This window comes from Azolla caroliniana, unplaced genomic scaffold, assembly GCF_043228905.1.
Source record: "Azolla caroliniana isolate FFs.n. ecotype wild unplaced genomic scaffold, voAzoCaro1.0.p SCAF_6, whole genome shotgun sequence".
In the NCBI taxonomy this organism is placed as follows: Eukaryota; Viridiplantae; Streptophyta; class Polypodiopsida; order Salviniales; family Salviniaceae; genus Azolla; species Azolla caroliniana.
In genome coordinates, this window is record NW_028230441.1 from 1,357,146 (window position 1) to 1,377,336 (window position 20,191).

At 39.2% G+C, this 20,191-nt stretch overlaps 1 protein-coding gene across 1 annotated transcript; it reads left to right on the forward strand.

Annotated features, from left to right (window-relative positions):
- Positions 1-10,441: 10,441 nt before the first annotated feature.
- LOC147862448 (SEC12-like protein 2) lies at positions 10,442-20,075 on the forward strand. Its single transcript, XM_087321164.1, has 10 exons — positions 10,442-10,894; positions 12,966-13,060; positions 13,135-13,279; positions 13,363-13,454; positions 13,532-13,631; positions 13,713-13,785; positions 18,417-18,537; positions 18,687-18,803; positions 18,910-18,977; positions 19,815-20,075. The coding sequence occupies exons 1-10, from the start codon at positions 10,637-10,639 to the stop codon at positions 19,955-19,957; spliced, it is 1,212 nt and encodes a 403-aa protein (XP_087177290.1). The 5' UTR covers positions 10,442-10,636; the 3' UTR covers positions 19,958-20,075.
- The last annotated feature ends 116 nt before the right edge of the window (positions 20,076-20,191 follow it).

Sequence of the window (20,191 nt, forward strand, 5' to 3'; positions counted from 1 at the left end):
CGATAGTGGAGCATCCCGACATATGACCAGTAATCGTGACTGGTACAGTTCTTGGACACCTCTACAAGAGCCCATCAATGTTGTGGTCGGGAACAATGCTCGATGTCCGGCCAAAGGAACCGGAACCGTCTCCCTCAAAGCAACGACCGGTGGGACAAAGCATCTCTCTCAAGTGTTGTACGTGCCAGATCTGAAGAAGAATCTACTGTCCATTTCTGCACTGACTGACAAGGGTCTTGATGTTCGATTCAAGAAGTCGGGTGCAGAAATAACAGATTCTGCTGGCAAGGTTGTAGGAATAGGGGTGAGGCGCAACAATCTCTATGAGCTGAGCGCGTTTACCATTTCTACTGACCACAACACAAGTACCAACACAAAGCAATGGCATGAGAGATTTGGGCATCTCAACATTGCTGTGTTGAAGGAGATGAAGAAGTCGAATATGGTAGTTGGGTTGCCAACCCTATCTGACTTAAGTCATGTTTGTGATGCTTGTATGATGGGCAAGCATCAAAGATCAGCCATTCCAAAAGAGAGTCAAAATCGGGCAAAGACTCCTTTACAACTAATACACATTGACCTCTCTGGAAAAATGGTGACTCCTGCAATGGGTGGATCTCTCTACTATATGCTAATAGTCGACGACTTCAGCAGAAAGATGTGGGTTTACTTCCTTTGGGAGAAGGCTGAAGCTTTTAAAATCTTCAAAAGATGGCATAAGTTTGTCGAGCGAGAGTCTGGAAAGTTAGTGAAGGAGCTACGCTCTGATCGAGGCGGAGAATTCTTATCAATAGAATTCTGTGAGTATTGCAAAGAGCATGGAATTAAGCGCCAACTTACAATTGCCTACACCCCACAACAAAATGGCGTTGTCGAACGTCGAAATCGAACAGTTGTCGATGTTGGGTATGTGAGGAAGAGTGGGAAACACACAAGAAGCTCAAAGAAAGAAGCACTCACACAAGGAAGGCAATGGCTGGAATAGCTCTCTATTGATGAATGTTCCTAAAAAAAATAGGAGCTGAAGTACTAAGTACCACCACATATGAGTGACTCATGTATGTGGTAACATGGGGAAAAAACCTCTAGCCAGCACTAGAGTAAAAAGTGCCCATGTATAGGGAAAATGGTTCACATCAAAGCTACTAGAGGAACACGCAAGTGTAACAAACCCCCCTGGAGCGAATGATGTGAACATATGTACAAGGAGTGACAGATCAGCCCCCACAAGGCAATAAGCCTAAAGCTTTGCGAAAAGCTTCAAACTTTTCTCGTGGAAGAGCTTTGGTGAATATGTCTGCCACGTTATCTTGTGTAGGCACATATACCAAATCAATATCTCCTGCATGAAAGCGCTCTCTCACATAGTGATAATGCACCTCAATGTGTTTGGTCCGTGCATGAAATACAGGATTTCGTGCAACGGCCAATGCACTCTGACAATCTGTGAGAATACGTGTAGCAACTTCAATCTCCATGCAAAGATCCATCAAAAGGCGTCTTAGCCATATACACTCCACTGTAGCTGTGAAAACTGCCCTGTACTCAGCTTCACAACTTGATGTCGCCACTGTAGGTTGCTTTTTACTCAACCAAGATATACATGAGTTTCCAAAGAAAAAGCAATTACCACTAGTGGACACGCGAGTATCATAACAACCAGCCCAATCACTATCTGTAAAAGCATGCAAGCATGGCTGAGTATCTCTGCCATAAAAGAGACCCAAGCTCAAAGTGCCTCTAAGATATCTGAACACACGTTTCACTGCTTGCCAATGCTTAGTGCCAGGGCTATGCATGAATCGACTCAATTGGGATACTGCATACTGTATATCCGGCCTTGTATTGCATGCATATATAAGACATCCCACAGCTTGTTGATAAAGAGAAGTATCAAACGCATCACTAGAATCCTCAACAGAGAACCTAAATCCTGTCTCCACAGGTGTATAAACCGGCTTGCAATCCTCAAAGTCAAAACGCTGAAGTAGTTTTTCAACATACTTTCCTTGATGCATAAACATTCCCCCCTCAACGGATACAAACTGGATGCCAAGATAGTAGCTCAAAAGACCAAGATAAGTGACTTCAAAAGTATGCTGCAAATCAGCCATAAGAAAATCGAGTTTTGCATCACATGACCCAGTCAAGAGTATGTCATCAACATAAAGAACGAGCACTAGAAGATCAGCCCCATCTTTGCGTACATAAAGTGTGCTTTCAATCGGACTACATGTGAAGCCAAGAGAAATCAAGTGCTTATGGATTTTTTCATACCATGCACGCGGAGCTTGCTTGAGACCATACAAGGCCTTATGCAAGCGACAAACCATATGCTCTTTCTCTTTCGTAAGTTGCTTCACATAAACCTCTTCTTGCAAATCACCATTTAAAAAGGTTGTTTTTATGTCCAATTGATGCATTTTCCAACCTCTTTGGGCAGCCAATGCAACCACGGTACGAATGGTAGTCATGCGTGAAGTAGGTGCAAAAGTTTCCTCATAATCAATGCCATATTGTTGGGCATATCCTTTGGCAACCAATCTAGCTTTGTAGCGATCAATACTACCATCGGGCTTTCGTTTAATCTTGTAAACCCACCTAGTACCAATCACATTCTTTCCTTTTGGCAATTCACATAACTCCCAAGTACCATTTTTATGAATGGAATCCATTTCTGATTGCATAGCACTCATCCAATGTGGATCATCACATGCATCTTCAAAAGTAAGTGGCTCCTCATTACATGCTATTGCAACAATAGAATAATCCACAAAATTACCTGATGCATGGCGAGAGCTTGATCTTGTTTTACCAAGTAAAGGTGCACTCAATTTGCTATCTTGCAAAGTTTGTTTCAGCCACCTCGGCATAGTTTGTGACCTCTCGATAGCCATACGTTCATTATGTAATACATCTTCAATATGTACATCATGCGTGGGCTGAATTTCATGCTCATTTTCAGCCACATTTGGTTGGACATTTCGTGCATTTTCAACACTTATTTGCTGGAAATTTTTATCCCTTTGAGACTCACTTGGCTGGTCTACATGTCCATGGTCAAGCGCAACACTTTGGAACAAAGGCATGAGTGTATCAAACACATCTTGTGAGCTAACTGTTGGTTGTTTTTTGCATTCAAGAAAAGGGAAAGCTGAATTTTCAGCAAATACCACATCTCGACTCACAATAATTGTGTCCGTCAATGGATGATACAAACGATATCCCTTACTTTCCGCACTATAACCAACAAATATGCATTTCTTTGCCTTGTCATCAAGTTTGTGACGTTGTTGTGATGGCACAAGAGCATATGCCAAACAACCGAACACACGCATATGACTAACCATAGGTTTATGTCCATTCCAAGCCTCATATGGCGTAATGACTCTCAACGCTTTTGTAGGGCAACGATTCAACACATAATTTGCACACATAACCGCTTCCATCCAAAACTTGTTAGGAAGATGCTTTCCTTTAACCATACATCGTGCCATCTCTAAGAGTGTTCTATTTTTGCGTTCTGCAACACCATTTTGTTGAGGTGTATATGGCACCGTACATTAATGTAAAATACCTCTTTCACAAAGAAAAGCATTAAACTCATGTGACATATATTCGCCACCACGATCCGTGCGTAGAGTCAAGAGCTTATTTGCGGAAAAATTTTCAGCCATAGCTAAAAATGATTTGAAGCAAGAAAAGACTTCATTCTTTGCTTTCATAGGATACACCCATGTATGACGAGTAGCATCATCAATGAAGGTAACAAAATATACATGCTTTCCAAAAGATGGAGTCTTTACAGGACCACACACATCACTATGAACAAGTTGTAATTTTCTTGTAGTGTGTGTATGACTATCTTTTGGAAAAGAAGCACGATGCATTTTTCCAAGAATGCAACCTTCACATGCATGTTTTTCAATGGACTCAAGTGTAGGCAACCCAATAACCATATCCTTCTTTTGCAAGTGAAGCAAACTATTGAAGTTCAAGTGACCAAAACGAGCATGCCAAAGCTCCATTTCAGCCATGGAAGAAGTATGTACAGCCAAGGCATTTAGAGAAGCCCTCTTGTATGTATCGAAACGGTACAAGCCATTGCATAATGTACCGGACATCACGATAACATCACCATTGCTATAATCGTGAACCATGCACTTATCATCAACAAAATGTACATGAAGTCCGGCTTTGGCAATCAAAGGAACCGAAATTAAGTTCTTCTTGATACCGGGCACATACAATACATTCTTTAAGATGACAACACCTCCATTTGCAGCCGAAAGCTCAATTTCTCCTACTCCAATGATAGGATAAGAGGCATTGTTTGCACACACCACATGTCCACCTTTGGGTGCATCTTTCAAGGATGCAAAAAAACTTTTGCATGAAGTAATGTGCTTTGAAGCACCACTATCAAAGAACCAATCCGAATCAATCTCACTTACAACCATACATTTAGAGTGCAATGATGCATCATAATGATATGTAACAACACATGCCCAATAATCTTGAGCCATGTTGGCCCCATCACTCTTTGCACTTGAAACATTTTCAGAAATGGTCATGCCGGATTCCTTCTTCTTCTCATTGCGCTTAACAAGCTTTCTACATTCTTCAATCGTATGGCCAACCTTTCGACAATATTTGCATCTTTTCTTCTTTTGCAAATCACCATCATTAGAGGAATAAGTGAAAGAGGGAGGTTGAGGCTTTGGTTTTGAAGAACCAAAAGCTGAACCATGCTTGCCTTTTCCTTTTTGTGAGATAGCAAGTGCTTGTGTTCCCTCTATCAAACCACTTCTATTCACTCTAGATTGTTCTTCTTGCAAAAGAAGAGACACAACCTCATCAAATGCGTACATATCCGTTTTCCCTTTTGCAACCAAACGAATAGTAGTAGCAAAGCTTTGAAAAGATTCGGGTAATCCTTTCAACAACGTAGAGACAAGTGATGTATTCGAAATGATCTCATCAATGTTTGCCAATTGCTCTTTCAAATCTTTAATGCGTGTCACATACACATCTACCGACTCATTTTCAGCCATATATACATCCTCAAGTTGCTTTCTCAAATATGCAACACGTGCTTCGTTACGCACGGCATACAACGAAGCAAGAGTGTCCCATGCTTGTTTGGACGTAGAGCATGACCGAATATGTGGAACTATATGACGCTTCACAGAAAGTGCAATCAATGCATGAGCTTGAGCATCTTTTCCATCCCATCTAAGTTGCTCTTGTGTTGGTGGAGTAGATGAAGTCACTGTGCTCGAAGATGAACCTGTATCTGTGATAGTAGACTGTGAAGTAGTAGGACCGGCGGGGCGTCGATCTACATCTACCACTATGTTCCATAGTTGTTTGGCAACAAGAACGTGTTTCATCATGTAGGACCACATTGGATAGTTTGTCCCATCAAGCTTATCTTCAGCTTGAAGCATGCCAACCAAATCACCATTGTTTGCCATTTTACCAAAGAACAAGAAAGTGGTAAAATATTACCTCAACAAATCGGAAATGAGTGCTGAAAATGCAGCTCACAAACTATCACTCGGATGACGATTTCGACTACACGAACGGCTTCGAAATGGGGGTAAAACAGCAGGGTACCTGCTGAAAATGCGCTCCAAGTGCTGAAATACACTTCTCTATATTCGGAAGTTGATTTGCACAATGAAAAGTGCGCGCGCGCCGCGACACCGCGATGCGGACAACCGAAGATGAAGAACTTGGCTCTGATACCACTGTTGGGTATGTGAGGAAGAGTGGGAAACACACAAGAAGCTCAAAGAAAGAAGCACTCACACAAGGAAGGCAATGGCTGGAATAGCTCTCTATTGATGAATGTTCCTAAAAAAATAGGAGCTGAAATATATATCCCTAAGTACTAAGTACCACCACATATGAGTGACTCATGTATGTGGTAACATGGGGAAAAAACCTCTAGCCAGCACTAGAGTAAAAAGTGCCCATGTATAGGGAAAATGGTTCACATCAAAGCTACTAGAGGAACACGCAAGTGTAACAGTCGAGATGGCTAGGTGTATGTTGAAGGCACAAGCGCTGCCCGACCCATTCTGGGCTGAAGCAGTGAACACAGCAGTTTACATCCTCAATCGGAGCTACACGAAGGCACTTCAAGGGAAAACACCCCAAGAAGCTTATTCAGGCAAGAAACCTTCAGTGCAACTTCAGAATCTTTGGGTGTATGTGCTACGCACATATTCCAGATGTGAGCAAAAAGAAGTTGGATGCTAAAAGCAAAAAGTGTATCTTTCTCGGATATAGTGAAGAGTCAAAGGCCTATCGACTCTACGATCCAGAGGCAAGAAAGATATTGACAAGCCGCGATGTGGTGTTCGATGAGGAACAACCACAGCTAGCTGAGAACAACGATTCTCAAGTTATCTCATCAACTGAAGAAGTATTTTACCCAATCCCGACCCATTATCCAAAAAAGGAAGCTGAACCATCTGATGGTAATGGTTCACTAGTTCAGCCTATGCCAGTCCCACATGTAAAGAAAATACCTAAGTGGGCTCAACAACTCTTCAATGATCATACTCCTAAAGTTGAGTTTCCTGAAACTTCAACTGATGGATTACGAAGATCAAGAAGAATACAGGAGCAAGGAAGAACCTTTGACCACATTGTCAACATGGCTCTGATGGTGGACATCATAGGCTCAGTGAGTGAGCCGACCTCGGTGGAGGAAGCTATGGCCGACCCGAAGTGGAAAGAGGCGATGATATCAGAATATGATAGCATCATGAAAAATGACACATGGGAGTTGGTAGAGAGGCCAACAAAGAAGAAGGTGATAGGCACGAAGTGGGTATGGAAAGTAAAGTATAAAGCTGATGGCTCTTTGGAGAAATTCAAGGCCAGGCTAGTAGCGCAAGGATACTCCCAAATTGAAGGGTTCGATGTACAAGAAACATTTGCCCCGACAGCTCGCATGACAACAATTCGAATGGTCATAGCGTTGGCTGCTTCAAGAGGATGGCCGATTTATCAAATGGATGTCAAATCAGCATTTCTGAATGGGCATCTCAAGGAGGAGGTATATGTGACACAACCACCGGGGTTTGAGATACCGAATTCAGAAAACAAAGTTTGCAAGCTGAAGAAGGCACTATATGGTCTAAAGCAAGCACCAAGAGCTTGGAACAAGAGGATAGACAGCTTCTTACGATCAATCGACTTTAAGCAATGTGCTTCGGATGCAAGTATGTATGTCAAAATGAAGGACGGGAAACAAGTCATCATTATCATTTACGTGGATGATCTAGTACTTACTGGTGACCATGAAGAGTGCATTGGCCAAACACAAGAGTGTTTGAAAACTGAGTTTGAAATGACAGACTTGGGGATTCTACACTACTTCCTTGGAATTGAGGTTTGGCAAACCTCGGTCGGCATCTTCATGTCACAAAGAAAGTATGCAACAGAGATCTTGAAGACCTTCGGGATGATGGATAGCAAGTCGAAGTCGACTCCAATGGAGTCAAACTGCAAGCTATCCCAAGAAGACTCATCACCAATGGTTGACATAAGGAAGTATAGACAACTAGTAGGAAGTCTAATTTTCCTATGCAACACTAGGCCGGATATTTGTTTTGCAGTCAATGTGGTGAGTCGATTCAGCAACAAGCCGAAGGAGACTCATTGGAAAGCTGCTCTACGTGTATTAAAGTACATTGTGGGTACTTTAAATTATGGAATCTTCTACAAGCCAACAATTGACCAACTTAGTGGATATTGCGACTCCGATTGGGCTGGAGATAGTGATTCCAGAAAATCAGTTTCTGGATATTGTTTTTCAATAGGATCTGGAGCTGTTTCATGGAGTAGTAAAAAACAACCAACAGTGGCACTATCTTCAACGGAGGCAGAATACAAAGCAGCATGCATAGCGGCATGCGAGGTAGTTTGGCTAAGAAGAATCCTTATGGATGTGGCAGTCCCAATAAGGACGGTAACGGTATTGAGGTGTGACAATCAGAGTTGCATGGCCATTGCCAAGAACCCCGTATTTCATGCACGTACTAAACACATAGAGATTCAGTATCACTATGTGCGGGAGCTAATAAATGATGAGATTGTGGAGCTTGAGTACTGTCCAACATCAGAAAATGCTGCAGATATCTTCACAAAGGCGCTTGGAGCAGAACAGTTGCAACAACACCTTCGACGACTAGGTGTTGGCCCAATTCCAAGTGAACTCAATGGGTTGATCATTGAGGGGGCGTGTTAGATATAATCAATGATCAGCCCCAAGTTGTAAATCTATCCCCATATGTGCTCTTAGAGTGCACATTTTGTGATAGCGCCCCAAATGAGGAGCGGCTAGTGTGCAACTCGACCATATGGGTCGATAAGGTGTTAATCTAGGAAACCGTAGATGCGTAGGACACAATATATTTAGGAAAGAGAGAAATAGATAAAAGGATTGGCTAATCAAGTCAGCTAGAATATTTTGTGGGCAAGTTACGATGTACTTAGTCTTGAAGTATGCGTCATTGACTTCAAGATAAGTATTATCTAGCACTAGCCTGTACCTAGGGAGTTGGGTCATATTAAATGACAAGTCAGTTGACAGAAGAGGAATATCTCCACTACTGTCAACTGACTTGCACATTTATACTAAGACCAAACATAGATTATAAGTCACTTTTCTCACACAGTGGTCAGATTGATCATTTGTCCCCACTAATTTTGTAGTGAGCCGGTCCATATCCTATCTAAGCTCTAAGGTGTGAGCGCATGGGAAAACTACCATTTTGAACTACTCTCATATGTAATAGAAATTCTGTTTTCATATATCCATCTCTGCAGTTGTAACTCTATATACCTATCTACTCGATTCTCAATATTTCTAATATATACCTCATTGTGGGTATTTTTGTATTTGATGATGATGATGCAAATTTAGTATAGAGTTAATCATCCCCCATCTTGTGTTGCTCATAAGTGTACTTCTCTCTCTCTTCCTCTCACACACATATCACTTAATCTTCCGCTTAACTTAATCACATAATTAGGTACTAATTAACCCTTGCTTAATTACCTAATTCTTAACACAAAGTATACATGTCTTGTTGCCACGAATCATTGGATTGCGAATAATGTGCATGCATTGAATTTGCCAAAATTTGGAAGTGGTTGTGGAGTATGTAGTTGGCGAAAGAAGTTATTTGTTTTCGTTGGTTGTTGATATATTACGCTCTTCCCGTTGGTGATTGGTTGAGGCAAAATCAATAATATGTTTGTGGAATGCATTGTGGTGCACCTATGGAATCTATTCTGCATGTCTTTTGGTTATGTCCCAAGATCAAGCAAATTTGGAGTAAGTTGTTTTTATTACCGAGACATCCTTATTCTCGTTCTATTTTCTCATGGGGTGCAATATTATGGGATGTCCTTTATGGAGATGTTACGAGGTATGAAAGTACACATGCTTCTCATGTCTTTCATTTTCCCATGGACACCTCTATCTCACCTCATTTCCATATTCTATTCAACAATTCAAAATTAAAAATCTGGTTATTTGGTGTACTGTTACGTTGTTGACTCTTTGGATAATATGGAAAGTGAGATGTGATGTTGTTTTTAACAATGCTCACATGCATCTCCACACCATGATTATTGAACTATGGATGTTATTTGTCCACACAATCCGTGGTCAATATGATGATTTGCAAGGTTCAACTGATGTTCTATGACAATATCAAGTGGCCTTTAAGAAACGATGGCAAGGGCTTCACTTATTTTCCGACACAACTTATGGTCTAAGGTGGAATTATACCATACCTTCTTTTCTGTTGCATAACTCGTAGTTATTGCTCCACTTGTTTCATATATGACATCATCTGTTTGATTAGATGCTTATACTAGCCTTTGTATCACAATTGAAGTGAGATGAAATGTCTCCTTCCGTTCTCTCTATGTACAGTTCTCAAGTAATATACTAAGGAGCATCTTTCTTTAAAAACGAAACAATCCACTCATACGGGGATGAATAATTAGATTTGCTCTACAATAAAGCAAATTACAGTATTGTCTACGGTTATTCTCATGCAAAGAGAGAAGAAATGCAAAACGATAACGATGCACATGCGATTGGTCCAAACAACCGGTGGAGATGTGAATTACCATCCCAAAATCGACATCGTTCTAAACGGTATGAACCTTGGAAATAAATCGGTCGGACGTAACTGCCGGCAGGAAAGCTATGCAAGCAGTGCTATGTGTTGGGCGACCAATGTGGTATATGGGCATGTGGTAAGAACCGAAGACCATTTGAACACACAAACATGAACATGTATGTATGTATGTATGTATGTATGTATGTGTTTGTTGCTGCCTCCCCTCCCATCGGAGAAGGGCAACATACAACCATAAACAGACGCAGAAGCAGAGCATACATACACACACACACACACATACACTACATTCATACAGTCTCCCCAGACACCCAACTACGGGGGACACAGAGTGACAGAGATCGGAGAGGCGGATCGAATCCCGCTTCCCTCGGCCTCAGAATTCGATCGACCGAGCGAAGGGGGAGGAAGGACCGCATCGACAGAGAGATCCATCGTTTCTCTAGATCGGATCTTCTTTCATGGCGAATCGCCAACCTCTGACCTGCGCGAGAAGGTATGATTTGCCTCTCTTCTGTTCTTCTTGGGCTACTTCAACCCCTTCCACTACACAGAAAGAGGAGAAAGGAGAAGATACTCAAGAAGGAAGACCCAACGGAGTTGTCTCAGACACTAGTTATGTCATACTTGGAGGTGGTGGAGGAGCTGGAGAAACCGGTATCAACAATAGTCTTGTTCTTGCTCGATTCGATCATAGTACCGATACTCTCTCTGAAGCTGTAAGTTTGCATTTGGTTTTTTCAAGTTGCCTTCCCCATTTTCACGTGTGAAATTATTGCAAAATATGAGGAAAAGCTACACATTAATTGGAATTCTAGCAGAAATATGAGCGAACCTTTACTAATTCTCTGGGTTTCCATTTCCTGTATGAAGTAATAGTGAATAAAAAAAGGCAAAATTTATAGGGATTTAGTAGCAATGTAGATGTATAAGAAACCCATTCTGAAGCTGGAAGTTGTAAAATTTCCCTGAGCTGACACTGTCTCCGAAGCTGTGAATTTCTATTTGCTTTCATGCCTGAAATCATTCTCAAATTATGAGAGCTTACAAAAAAATTTAGATGTTAAGTAGAAACATATAGTTTTGATCATAGTATTGATACCCTCTCTGAAGCTTTAAGTTTCTTTTTTTAAATTTATTTTCGGTTTTATTTTTTATCTTTTGTGTGTGAAATAATAGAAAAATATGAGAAAAGTCAGAAAACTGATAGAAATTTAGTAAACATATATAGCATCTATCACACTTCTGATACTCTCACAATAACTGTTTCATTTTTCTTATTTTTTCAAATATTATTATTTCTCTTCTTTTATGAAATCACTACAGAAACCAAAATTGATAGGATTCTTGCAAATGTATGCTACTGATGCTGTTGTCCAAGCTGTAAATCTCTTTTCTGTTTGGGGGTTACGATTTGCTAATTGTAGCAATCCCTCCACGGTAAAGAAATACGCAAGACGCGCTCAATTGGGTGAATCTTTTGAATTTGATCGTGCTACTTTGAAATCATATGGTGTTTTTAGAGTAGCGCCTAGGGGGTGGTTTACTTTCGGTCATGCCACATTTGCTCTACTCTTTTTCTTTGGTCATGTCTGGCATGGTGTGAGAACCCTCTTCAGAGACGTATTTGTTGTATTAATCCTGATAAGTTTCTTTTTCTGTATTAAATAAAAACAAATTACGGTAAAAAACCAAAATTTATCAGAATTTAGTAGAAATATACAATTCGATCGTTGTATTGGTAATCTTTCAAAGCTGAACGTTTCTCTTATTTTTTCTCATTTGGGACAATTGTATTTGGTTATCAGAAGATTTTCCTCTCTCTATGAAGTAATAGCAATTTATAAGAGAATACCACAAAGCTGAAAGTTATTAGTAGAAATATGTAGTTTCAATCTTAGGAAGGCATCTTCTCCAAAGCTGTTAGCTTCTATTTTATTTGCTTTTTCTTTTGGGAGTTTTTTTTTGTCATGAATCGGTCATTTTTATATTATAATGGAAAATGATCAGAAATTGCTGATAATAAGAATTTACTAGGAGATTTATTTATTTCAGTCATCATGATCATTGCCCTTCATACTCATTAATCCAACTCCCAAAGGAGAGAAAACATAGAAGTGAAGATCTTCATGAGCGTAGTCTTTGCATCACATTCACCTTCATCTTTCCTGCCTGTCATCTTGGCTTTTTTGAAGCATGTAATTTGATGTTCGTATTTGTTCCTAAAGCATTTTCTGCATGAGCCATTCTTTTCCTCGGAATGAGCTATTTGACTATCCAATCCTCTTTCTTCTGAAGCCCGTATCCCTTGGTGTGAGCCTCAAGAAAATGCATTTATTACATTCCCATTTGAGCATTTTGTTTTGTGAGTAGGCATCCTGTTCTGACTCATACTGAACTTGCGGTTTTTCAATTTCTACAATGAGCATATTTATTTATGAAACTCCACATTGAAGCATTTCTGAAACTCTAAATTTAGAAACTATTTCTAGGAAATAATGTTTCTTATCTAAAACAAGGTTTAGCAGAGTAGAATTGATGAACAAGTTGTGATTGAGCAATCAAGCACCTTGCATAATATTCACTTCTACTTCATTTATCTTCTATTAAAATGGTTTATTAATTTTTGTTTGCTTTTATTTCTTTGTAGTATCATTTTGGTGTACTTTTCTCAAATGTCTTGAACTTGAATATAATATGGTCAAACTTCACATTCTAATACCAGTCAAGCTTCAAACTCTTTCTTTGTACTTGCATTCTTTGATTTGATACTTGAGAGTTACTTTTCAGGTTCATGAACTTTCGACTGATGATGATCCACCCTATCGGATGGCAGTCCATCCAACAGGGCATGGGATTGCATGCTCCTTCACAAGAAGCTGCAGGTGTTAATATTTCCCAGTAATTATGGGCTATTATTATGGACTGTTTGGTAGGCTAATGTGGTTGTCTATTATAGACTATTTGAAATGGTAAGAGAAGGTGGACTTGGACATATGAGACTTGAACCTGCAACCAAAACCTTGACACAGCTACAAGAAGTTGGGCAGCAGAGGTCTTTGGTGTTTAGCACTGATGGAACACGTTTTGCTGCAGGTGGTGATGTGAGTTCATTCCCCTATTCCTTGAGATTAATATGATACGCAATGTTGTTATGATTTTTAAATTTGAGGTGGTCGCTACTCAGGATGGGCACTTGCGTGTATTTGAGTGGCCAAATTTAAGGTTAATACTTGATCAACCTGAGGCTCATAGAAGTATTCGAGATGTAGACTTCAGGTTGGTTTATGTTTCTGGAATGACATCTTTTATATATGTATGGCAAAGTACATATTAGTAACTCTTCTGGAAATCAGTTTGGATGCAGCATATTTAGCTTCAACTGGAGGCTCTGGTCCATGTAGGATTTGGGATTTGTCAACGTTGGCCACAGTGGCTTCCCTATCTTTGGATCAGGCAAGAGCTGTTGAATTTGAGAAAATTAATGCTATAAATTAGTAAAGCCATTTGTTGAGCTCGTTGAACCTTAATTTCTAGGGAGGAGATCTAGGATTTTGTCGATTCTCTCGAGACGGCACAAATCCACTTTTATTTGTCACTGTAAAGGAAGGTAATTCCATAGTGATTTACCCTTGCGTTTAAAGCTTCTCAGCTTTTTATAATATATTCGGCTTGGCAGGTTTTCGACCATTTGATTGTGATATTATTACCTTAATGAAATTGTTATGTCTGCAAAGCTTCCCATTTCTGAGCATTGATTGATTAGTTGCATCTGTGTCAGCCTTAAAAAATATGCATATAGCTTGGCAGGATTCCCACCTTTTGAATCCTGAAATCACAGCCATAGTGGAATTGTTACCTTAATGAAATTGTTATGTCTGCATTGAATCCTGAAATCACAGCCTTTGTGATATTGTCACCTTAATGAAATTATTATGTCTGCAAAGCTTCCCATTTCTGAGCATTGATTGATTAGTTGCATCTGTGTCAGCCTTAAAAAATATGCATATAGCTTGGCAGGATTCCCGCCTTTTGAATCCTGAAATCACAGCCTTAGTGGAATTGTTATGTGAACAAAGCTCATCCTTAGGTATCAAAATCAACATGGTGAAGATAGTACTTTTAGGTTTTATGTGCATAATGTTCATTTTTAGGTTCTTTAGTTGGTTGCTTTACACTATTGCGCGAATAAAATTAATAGTAAACTATTATGGCATAAAAGAAAAAGGAAAAAAGACATCTGGTGTTTAAATCTCATTGGTGAAAAATGGATATCAAAGTAATATAAATCACTCGATAGCAACATGAAAACAAGCTTGGAACATAGAATGCAAGGTGTAAAAAACTAATAATAAGAGCGAAATCCTCTTATTTGGCTGGGTGCTTGACAATATGAAATGGTTTAAGAGATTGGGAGTAAAAGATCTATTGTAGCTCTTGGGTGGTGCTATGAAGTATGTGATCATTGAGGGTAGAGGCACTAAGGATGACGTGGCAATATATTAAAATGTCAAATTTGGAATAGTTCAATACAAATATTAACCCCCAATATTAGCCCCAATTCAAGGAAACAATGTCAAAACATCTCCAATCACATCTCACTACCCCATGAGCCTTGGCTCTCGGGGAGCCTCAATCGAACACGCTCACACCAGTTAGGCGTAGACGTCGCATCATGACATCATCATGCAAACTTGAAGATATGCAAGGTATGCAATGAAAACCTAGTGGAGGATAAATATCACTTATCACATATTCACCATATAAGGTAATTTCCGATAAATATAGTGACTTGTTAGACGACATGATAATGTGGTGTCATACTCAAATTTCCACCAAGAACGGCGATGACATATGTATGCATTATTTTCTCATCGAAGTTTTTAACATACAAAATCTTTCATGTACTGCCTCTGATTCTCTATTGGCACTGTTAGTGTGGCAGCACCAGCAGGCACATTCTCAGGGGCTGCAAACTGAAGTGTGGCGTTGGGACATTTTGGTCAGACAGGCTTTGATGTATGCATTAGCAATATAGGCACCAGGATTGGCACGATAATGTGGAATACTGATAGAACTACCACTGGCCCTAAGGCTTTCCAAGTGAGTTGCAGTAAACCATCTGTAGCACATGATATTGTGGAGTTAGAGTTTGTTACGCTAACCATGTTGGTTGAGGCCCCTTATCAAAGCAATATAGGCACCAGGATTGGCACGATAATGTGGAATACTGATAGAACTACCACTGGCCCTAAGGCTTCCCAAGTGAGTTGCAGTAAACCATCTGTAGCACATGATATTGTGGAGTTAGAGTTTGTTACGCTAACCATGTTGGTTGAGGCCCCTTTCCAGCGTCTGAGTTATTTAGCTGATGCTGGAGATGGTGGATGTTGACACGCACAAATATATATTATGGACGTGGATAGTCACCACATTTATATGGCTAAAACACACCAGTTATCTCCTAACGGTAACTAGTAGAAATAGGAGAATTAGGCAGTGGATGGAACTAATGTAAATCATAGCAGCCAGTGCCACCTAAAATATCGTACTACATAGAAGCACAAGGCTTTATCAAGTAACTGTACTACATGGAAGTCTACATGCCACACCATACACTGACAACGTAGAATTTCTTCTTGTCATCTAGAGATTGAGATTGTTCATGCCATCAAGAGTATCTACGTAGGAGCAGGCAGTTCAGGGTCTTCTCTTTGACATTCTGTGGAGGAGTTCGACCTTTCACTAGCGTTAATGAGGCTACTTTCTTTCTGTTGCACTAACCCCATTCTGGATTGTTCAGATTTGGAACCAGAAGAACATGATATTTGCTATTGTAGGGTTTTTGTGAAATAAGGGTGAAATGCCCCTGCCACTCTCAACAAGGCTTGGATTTGTTCTTGCTAGAAATCAAGATACAAATGTTGTATTGAAGGACAACAATACAGCCACAAAATCTTATCACAAAAGCTTATCAACAATGAACCATCATAAACTTCTTTAGCACCGTCACATCTTATCCTACAAGTCAAAACAATGGCCTATACAAATAGTGTCTTGACAATAACATTTGAAAGGCATAACAATAGAATGGTTGATATCAAATTTCTGTGCGTGCAAGTTGCATCTAGAGTGCAGGTCCCCACCCTGGTTATTGACAAACCAAATCCCTTTCTTGACCATAACATTCGAAAGGGATAACAATAGAATGGTGATAGGAATTTGTTGTGCATGCAAGTCACATCTAGAGCACAGCTCCATCACACTTTTTATTGTCAAATCAAATCCATTACACCTTACAGTGCAGGTGCTTGCCTCAGTTGGGAGACCTGTCCATCTTGGATTAGCCCACATTGGGGCCTTTCGAAAGCAGAAATTACTTACTCAAACTTCCTTTCTTTCTTCATATCTGGCAGTATTGCTTTGATGGTCCTTGTGAATGTTTGGTAGATAAAGACCTGTTCCAAGGAGACATTATGCCCAGCCAGCCAGTATCCATCTGGTACTAGTTGTTTAGAGTATCCTGCCTCGCAGAAATATCCTGCCTTGCAGAAAGAGGTGACCTTGACTTCACACAACATTCATGAAGTATGACGTATATGTTGAAAAAGTTGTTAGGCACAATAGCATGAGTTCCAGCTCTCTTGTCCAATAATGTCTTAGACACTTCGTTTGAATCATATGGAATATTTTCATCACCTACAGGCTGCCACCACATCTTTTATGTATAAGAATACTCCTCAAACTGGGATTTGAACATATTCTAAAAGTCTGGAGAAGCTGGTAGGTACAGGTCAAATGAATGTGTTTCACATTGATATGCAACGTCCTGTTATTAATATGGAGGTCACAATCTGAAACAATTCTGGGCCAAGAATGGCCATTTTTGCAAAATATGTAAAAATGCTCATTTTTAACAATTCTTCCTTAGCATCTAAAGTTAAATTAGCTTTAGCATCTAACAATGAATCGTTATGCATAAATCACTCGTTACACAAATTACCCAAACATGGTAGGAACAAAACTTTTATGTACTCTGTTTTTTAGTGATAGCATGAACTTTAGTGCGTGATGGTGTGATGAAGTTAGGGAAGAGCTGCATAGAATTAGTCAAGCAGATTGGGTGTAACAATTGGCAATGGTTCGGTTAGGTTTGAGAGAGTCAAAACCGAACCGTTTAAAAAATTTGAAACTTGAACCGAACCGAACCGAATTATTAAATTTCTTTCAAACCGTTAAACCATTGAACTGTTAAAACTGCGGTTTTGTGGTTCGGTTTTGGTTTTCAACTTAGGTCAGAATTCAAAATTTAAATTTTTAAAATTAAAAATATTTCATTATTTTAAATTTTCAAAATTCCTAAAATGTGAGAATAAGGCTTGAAAATGAAAAGATTGTTTAAAAATAATTTAAAAAAATAAAATAAAATCGTTAATCCGTTTAAACCGTGGTTTCTAACTGTTGAGACTGAACTGTTGCCGACTATTAATTGGGCGTTTAATGGTGTGCATTCTGAAGAAAATAGAATGGGCAAAATACAAATAGACATGCTGATGTACCTGACTTTTGTTTGTAATAGTTTGCACGATTGGCAGGATGCTGAGGCAGAGACTAGAGACTATGAATTAAATAAGGAATTGTACAAAGCAGATCATGTGCAGATAATTCTACCGAATTTGCAAAGAGCATGAATCTGCAATGTGATTGTAGTGCATGTTATACTTACAGTAGAGGCAGAAATTTTCCGATGGGCAAGGAGCATTGCAGTCTGAAATAGATGATTGACTTTTTCCTGATATGCTTTGTGTGTCTATTTCTGCCCAATTGCCTTTTGTACATGCAATACATCTCTTTATTTTGGGTGTATCGTGTTGTTTTCTCCATACAAAATGCTGTAAATGCTAAGAAGCCACTTTTCCGTTCGAAGGTTGTGTGAAATGATAGCTCAAAGAATGGTTCATACATAATTGTTTATTTGGAGGAACATACTATATAAATATTTAAATATATTAATATTAATACATGCTGATGAGCGTTGCACATTCTTGTTGAACTTTGTTTCAAAATACTAATTGGAGAAATAAAAATGTGGTATTACATTTGTCAATGCTTATGCAAAAAACTGTTTGGCTAGAGTAATCCTTTTACCATATGTTCATCGTATCAGGACATTTCTCCCTTCCATGAATTTAGTTCTTCATATTAGTATTTAGTAGGATTGACATGTTTTTGATAAACCAGGTGATAAAGGCTACATTGCAATATGGAATACAAATACGTGGAGGAAAGTTGGAATAAAGAAATTTCAAGAGAGCCCTATATCAGCATTTGCAATGTCCTATGATGGAAAATACCTTGCCATGTAATGATTGATAACTCTATAAACAATATGCTAGGCAGTGTACATGAAAATTGGAGAAAATAAAGCTTTCAACAATTTGCTGGTGGTGGTTATGAATCATTGGTATGCCATTGTAATCGTTACTGGTTTTATATTTGTGTTTCTTTTAGTGGTAGCTCTGAAGGTGATGTTTCCATAATCTCTGTTGACAAAATGACGGTTCACCAAAAAGTGAGAGGTGCCCATATGATCTTTGTTACATCGATGGAGTTTTCTCGAGATTGCAGGTCAGATAATGTTTTTTGAATTTCCTGGTTAATTTCATGACGCATTCGTATGATGTATGTGGTAGTTCTATGATTATTTGATGCAAAATTGTTTGCTGTACTATAGGGCCTTGCTTTCTGTATCTGCAGATTCAAGTGCAAGAGTTACAACCATCCAAGAAGTTAAACGGGAAGGTAACTAGTGATATATTTGCTGAATAGTATATATAGACATAAATATATGAATGTGAGTTAGCAATATAAATGCATGTAAAGTTTCATTCATTTCAAAATATATGCGATGGGTTCGCAAAATAATAGAAAACGTACATAGGGTATGAAAGCTGAGCTTCATTTAGGCATTTATTGAGTAGTTTAGCTAACTGCCTTTGGTGACATATCCATCACCAGTGATGTGGACAAGATGGTCCCGATAGAAAGCCATCATCATACCTGATTCCTTCATAGGCTTGATTCATACCTGTCTACTCCGTAGTTGCATGAGATCTTGCCTTATGACTTTGCTAATCTCTGAGTTAGTGTGAGAGATGGTGCATCCAAGGAGCACTGGAAGGGAGATATAAATAGTCTGTCTATGCTGGCACCATGGCGGAGAAACCACTTTGCCATTTGCGTATATGTATTTCATGGGCATACCAACATGAAATATCTACCTCTCAAGTCTTTAGAGCCAACCTGACATCTCTATGTCGCAGAAACTCTCATGTACCTGTCCAGACCCTCTATGACCATTGGTGGTGCAGTCATCTCACCCCTGATAATATCATGGGGTATGGATACTTTAGCCTGAATCGTTCTAGAGATCATAGAGACAATATGTTTCTCTGATTGATCTCCACTGTCAGAGAGGCAGATGTAGTCATCTCAGCCCTGATAATATCATGGTGTAGGAATACTTAAGACTGAACCATTTTAGAGATCATGGAGTCCAGATGTATCTCTGATTGATTGACAATGAGAGTTCAGAGAGAGACTGTTTTTGTTCTAATGCGAGTTCACTTGTTTTAACAGCTGGACGGGTTCCTATGCTCATCTTCATATTTGCTGTGATTCTATTTGTTCTCTACATTGCAAAAGACATGCTATGGGATGGTCAAAAAGAAATCCTTAGAACTATGATATCACAATCAAATTCTACAGACACAGATGTGTAATCATAACCAGCTAAATTTTTTGAAGATCTGATATTCATTGATTAATAAATGCACCTGCAATAACGATTTTCAGTTTTGCAGTTTCTAGTTTTAATAAGGAATACCATTTTTTGCTTCAGCTATCACTAAATTTGTGTTTATAAGTTTAAAACTTGAAGGTTATTTGCTTATGTGTGGCACTTTAAATGAGTTACATCTGAAACATTTAAGTGTCCTTTGTTACCTAGGCAATAT